The sequence below is a fragment of the Triticum urartu genome, chromosome 5A (assembly GCF_056163025.1).
Source record: "Triticum urartu cultivar PI428250 chromosome 5A, HENAU_Tu73, whole genome shotgun sequence".
In the NCBI taxonomy this organism is placed as follows: Eukaryota; Viridiplantae; Streptophyta; class Magnoliopsida; order Poales; family Poaceae; genus Triticum; species Triticum urartu.
In genome coordinates, this window is record NC_141877.1 from 366,240,732 (window position 1) to 366,246,945 (window position 6,214).

The following is a 6,214-nucleotide window of genomic DNA, read 5'->3' on the forward strand; positions in this document are numbered from 1 at the left end:
AAGCCTACTGGGCAGAGAGGACGGCAAAGCGCCGCGCGGATCGGTTGAACAGGCGTCGGCGGAAGGCCCTGGCGTTATCGCAGTGCGATATCGTTGAAACAAGTGGGCAGTCGATCTTTACGAATAATGATCATTGTTGGGAAGACATGTGGTTCGATACCTCGGAACAGACCAGCGAGGATAATGATGATGATGATTAGGACGACTGGGAGTAGCTTGTAGTTGCACTATCTAGTCGTTTTTTATGTCGTTGCATTGTAGTTTTATCTATCTATGCTATGGAACTATGTAAAATATCTATGTATCATTTTTTTTAAATATGTATGCAATGTCCGTGTGATAGTGTGCTGCATTTTAGCACGGCCGCTGGAGCTACGCGCGCGTTAAATTTTAGCGTGTCTGTTGAAGCCAGCGTTGCTGCAAAGTACTTTTTAATACACCGCGTGTTGCGCGGCTGTTGAAGATGCTCTTATAACTAGCAAGGTGGGTAATTACAATCTACTTCTGTTTTTTTACGTGGTTTACTATCTACTTCTGGATGGATGAAAAAATCGAAGAAACCCACCATATAGATTTTACTATCGCAGTTGCTCCATGTATATAAGTCGTACTGCGTTCAATCAATTGCGCCAACAGCCCATCGCATCGTGAACTTGTAGCAAGCGAAAATGGAAGCTTCGTACATGCTATGGCTTGTGTACGTTTCACTCGCCTCTTGTGTCCTCTACAAACTCTTCCTTGTAGGCAGTAAGAGTTCGCGGCTGCCGCCGGGCCCGACGCCGATCCCTCTCCTCGGCAACATCTTTGACATCCAAGGCGATCTGCACCAGGCCCTTACCAGGCTCGCCGGGGTGCACGGCCCCATCATATCCATCAAGCTCGGCGCCACCACCGCCGTCGTGGCCTCGTCCGCCGCGTGCGCCCGCGACGTGCTGCAGAAGTACGACCACCTCCTGGCGGCGCGGTCCGTCGCCGACGCCGCGCGCGCGCTGGGCAACCACGAGCACTCCATCATATGGCTGCCGTCCAGCAGCCCGCTGTGGAAGCGCCTCCGCGCCGTGTGCACCAACCACCTGTTCTCGGCGCACGCCCTCGACGCGGCGCGCGCGGTGCGGGAGGAGAAGGTGAGGGGCCTGGTGGGCTGCATCCGCGGCCATGCCGGGGAGACCGTGGAGGTCGGCCGCGTCGTGCTCTCCGGGCTGTTCAACATCGTCTCCAGCGTGCTGTTTTCCGAGGAGGTGGGCGACCTGAGCTCAGACCGGGCGCAGGGTCTCGAGACGCTGACCAACGACCTCCTCATGGAGCTCATCAAGCCGAACATGTCGGACCTCTTTCCCGTGCTCTCCGTTCTTGACTTGCAGGGCCGCCGCCGCCGTACCGTCGAGCATCTGAGGAGGTTCTTTGACTTCTTTGACCCGATTATTGAGCGTCGTATGAAGGCCGGAGGTGAAAGGCAGGGGGATTTCTTGGATGTGCTACTCCAGGTTCACTCGGTGGATCAGCTCAGCATTCAGACAATCAAGTCCTTTCTTTTGGTATGCTTGACTCTGAACTGAAGAATAAACTGATCTTTGAAGATCCGAGGAAGTGGACACAAATGAGAAATCCGAGCTAACCAGAAAAATGTCGCGTGTTTTGCAGGATCTGTTCATAGCAGGGACAGAGACAAACGCTCTCACCGTGGAGTGGACGATGGCCGAGCTACTTCGGCACCCGGCCGTCATGTCAAAGGTTCGCGCCGAGCTGCAGGGAGTGGTTGGTGCAAAGCAGTATCCCGACGAATCCGACATCAGCAGGCTGCCGTATCTCCAGGCCGTGCTGATGGAGAGCATGCGCCTACACCCGCCAAGCCCGCTCCTGATACCGCACCAGGCCATGGTCGAAGGCGCGGAGGTCGGGGGCTTCGTGGTGCCCAAGGGCGCCATGGTGATCGTCAACTTGTGGGCCGTCATGCGCGACTCGGCGACGTGGACGCACCCCGAGGAGTTCATGCCGGAGAGGTTCGTCGGGGCGGACATGGACTTCCGGGGCAAAGACCGGTTCGAGTTCATGCCGTTCGGGGCGGGGAGAAGGGCCTGCCCTGGTATGCCCATGGCGACAAGGGTTGTGACCCTCATCCTCGCGTCCCTGCTGCACAGGTTTGAGTGGAGGCTGCCAGAGGGGATGCAGCCGTGCGACGTGGATGTTCGGGACCGGTATAGGATGTCTCTCAATATGGTCACGCCAATCAAGGCCGTGCCACTGCCATTATTCTCGTGATGGATTGTTGTCCTTGGTTGTCTGCGTAGATGTAGTACGCGTGCACTGTTCGTTTGCGTATGTGGTATCAGCAGTTTGTGTTGGCATGAACAAGGGAGACGTTCAGATCACAAGTGTAGTAGTAATGAATAGGTAAGTGATGATAATGAATAAATGTACACGTGTTTTTTTGAAATAACCACATGTATTCCATTAGTAGACAAACTTATTATAAATGTACAAGTGCTTTGGGTAAACTATCAAGCATTGAAGTTAAAGAACAGTTGTGGTGTCGTCGCTCTAAAGGAAGGAGCGATGTTGGAAGCTTCATCGTTAGAAGAACAATTGTGGGCTTTCCTATGCAATTGGAAGTTTAAGGTGGTACCAAAGGTATGCTTGTTGTGTTGGACGGTTTGTTTTTTCTACGAGAAACTTCTAATCTATTCATCTTTAAACATAGCAGTACAAAGAACAATATAGTTAATAAAAATTACAACCGTGTCCGTGGACCACCTAGCGACGACTACACGCATTGGAGCGAGCCGAAGGCGCGCCGGCGTCATCACCTCTCCCTCATCGGAGCCGGGCAAATCTTGTTGTAGTAGATAATCAGAAAGTCGCCGTGCTAAGGCCTCATAGGACCAACGCACCAGAATAGCAACCATCGCCGATGAAGAAAGTCGTAGATCAGAAGGATCAAACCTGTAAACACTTAAACGAAGACTGACGAAGATCGGATCCAAATAGATCCACCGAAGACTAGCACCGACCGAAATCCGCAAGATCCGATAGAGACAAACCTTCACACGCCCTCCAATGATGCTAGACACACCATTGGGATGGGGATAGAATGTGGGAGACATCATTCTTACTAAGAGATATCACCGCCACCACACAGCCCCAACCAAGACGCCGACTCTAAGAAAAAAGAGAACGGCAGTGGCGGAGCCAAGGGGGGGCGAGCAGGGGCCTGGCCCCCCCTAATGGTCGAACGATGCTATGTAATTAGCGATACGAACGCTCGTATTCCTTAGACTTATACGTTTCTGCCCCCCCCCCCCCTATGTCACAACGTGAATTTGTAAAAAAGAGAAAAGGCCCAGGTGAAGCCCACACTAGCTAGGCTTTGCGTTCTCGCATGATTAGCCTGTACGTGGATTAGGCTTATAAGAAAAACCTGTACGTGGCTTCGTCGCCGCCGTTCCGTGCCCTCGCCCGCCTGGCCACCTCTTTTCCCTGCCCTATTGCTCCCTACTCTATTCATACGACATAACTGCGACGGCGCGATGCAGGCTTGATTCCAACCAACGGAAACTAGGTTTAGCACATCAGCACATCAGGCCATTCATCTACAAATCTCAATTCTCATCTTGTATCATTGTTGAATATATACATCAGATTTTACTAGTTTACATGTTTTGGTAGTCTGATTTGTAATGCTATTATTCTATGAAGAATTCCTATCCTGTACATGTCCTAAAAATTAGTGTGACCGTGATGCAAATTATCTTGTATGAGTAGTTATTTGTGATGCAAACTTTCTCCATGTCAAATTTATCCAATATAGCTAATTGTTATATGGCAAAGCAGCTATGAAGAGAAAAGCGGTGTCAAACACTGTTAACATTAATTTATTTTTTAAGCCAGTTGCTTCAAGTTCTCTACTGAAATTGTTAATGAGGCTGATGTGCAAGTCACAAATCCGGTCCAATTGACACTCATGATCAGGATATGCCGGACATTGTGAAACTGGAGGCTTACTTGGGTTATGCATGATCATAAACGTTGATTTTTTTACAAAGTGTAAGTTCTCTTTCAGTGAAATTATTAATTTTTTGTCATCTTATTGGCAATTGTAAAGGCAAATTTGAACTCATACAACTGTATCAATGTTTTGTAGCGCGTAGCATATATTACAGTATGATGATTGTTATTTTTTGGTCTAGAAAAGTTTAGGAACTTGACTTGCCCCCCCCCCTAATACCAAAATCCTGGCTCCGCCCCTGGAGAACGGGGTCCCTCCCGCCGGCGGGGGGGCGAGATCCTCCGCACCTCCATGGCCTATAGGTCATCGAAGATGGGACAGACCGGCGGCGACGCCGACCAAAGGAGAAGAGCTTTTCTTCTGGAGGACGAAACAAATATGTGTGTTGGAGGGTTATATTGGAAGTCATGTCCTGGTATTCAACGATTATTTTCTTCGCACAAATTCACTATTCAACGCCTAACTTTTCCGACGATGCTTATGGATGGGAAGTCATTGGTCAACCGTATTCGAAAGGGAGTTATGGTTTGTGATGATTACTCCAAATGCAAGTACGATGTTATTGGTAAGGCTGGCTTCTTCTCTTATCGGAAATGCACTTTAGCTCCGGATGCTTGCATATGGAGTTCCCGACGATCTAGTTCATCAGTATGTACGAATTAGTGAGTTCATATGCCTTGAGTCATTGTACATTTTTTTGCAAAGCTATAGTTAAGGGTTTTGGCGCGGAGTACTTTAGAGAACCAAATGAGAATACAACCCGGTTGTTATCGATCAATGCTTCGAGAGGCTTTCTGGGGATTCTTGAAAGCATATATTTTATGTATTGTAAGCGGAAGAATTGTTCATTTTCTTGGTAGGGGAAATATATGGGACATGTTGATGGTTGCTGAAAGATTATGGATGTCGCCTAGAGGAGGGGGAGGGGGTGTGAATAGGCGCTTTAAAATAATTACGGTTTAGGTTTGAACAAATGCGAAATAAAATTAGTGTTTAATTTGTCAAGCACAAAACCTAAAACAACTACTTATGCTAAGTAAGATAAACAACTACTCCCTTTGTCTGAAAAATTTGTCCCTTAAATGAATGTATCTAGCAACAAGTTAATGCTAGATACATTCAATTGAAAGACAAGCTCGAGACAAACTTTTTCAGACGGAGGGAGTAGGTGATACTATTATATATATATATATATATATATATATATATATATATATATATATAGACACACACACACATACATATAGGAGGGTCGCGCTATTCGTCAACCTAGGTGAGAAATAGTTATTCTTCACCCCCCCTCTATTTTACCATCAATGCACCATAATTTTTACGTTCCGTAATTTTTGTCTTATTTTCGACGCAAAAAGGGACCGTAAGAAAATATATAATTGCCGTAAAAAATATTTTATGTTATGTAAAATTACAAACGTAAAAACATAGTCTAAAATACACATAAAATACAAATTTTCTTGTCTTATGACCTATACTTTTATTTTCTTATGTCAAATTTTACGTAGTGAATCAATAGGAATGTAACTATTTGAATTCAAAACATAATTTAATTATAAAATGATCGTGAGATTACCTTGGGTGAAGAATAACTTATTCTGCACCCTGGGTGATGAATAGTAACACTACATATATATAAATATATATATGAAATCTATTTAAAACCCAAAGTGAAGAATAAGCTATTCCTCACCCTGTCTCGCACTCGCACCTCCACCGCTCTCCTTTTTCTTACGGGATCCAACGCCTGCTGAGTAAATTTTTGCCCCTTCACAATGTCAGCCGATGTAATTTATTAGTTTGGTATACTCATGAACGGTTACTCCCTCCGTTCCAAAATATTAATGTTAATACAAAGTTGGGTTATCTATTTTGGAACTGAGAAAATATTATTTTAGTCGTGGGCTCATGGCGTTTCTAATTGCGGGCGGTAGCGGCCGGAGGTCTCAGCGGCGAGAGAACCGGATCCTCTAACATTAAGAAGGAATGTTAGAGAAGCTACAATACTCTAACTTTCCTTCTTTCTATTCATATAATTATGTCTAAAATGATTTAAATTAATTTGCAATTTGATGATCTACTGTATACATTTATAGTAATTATATGCAAACAAATTGATGGTGAAATAAAATAAAATTTAAATTATTTATATCTACAGTAAATACCAACACTAAACAACCTATTAATTATTTACTAAAG

At 45.7% G+C, this 6,214-nt stretch overlaps 1 protein-coding gene across 1 annotated transcript; it reads left to right on the top strand.

The window, feature by feature from the left end:
* Nucleotides 1-609: 609 nt before the first annotated feature.
* On the top strand, nucleotides 610-2,430 carry LOC125555994 (cytochrome P450 76M5). The gene is made up of 2 exons (XM_048718798.2): nucleotides 610-1,535; nucleotides 1,642-2,430. The coding sequence occupies exons 1-2, from the start codon at nucleotides 669-671 to the stop codon at nucleotides 2,257-2,259; spliced, it is 1,485 nt and encodes a 494-aa protein (XP_048574755.2). The 5' UTR covers nucleotides 610-668; the 3' UTR covers nucleotides 2,260-2,430.
* Nucleotides 2,431-6,214: the final 3,784 nt, after the last annotated feature.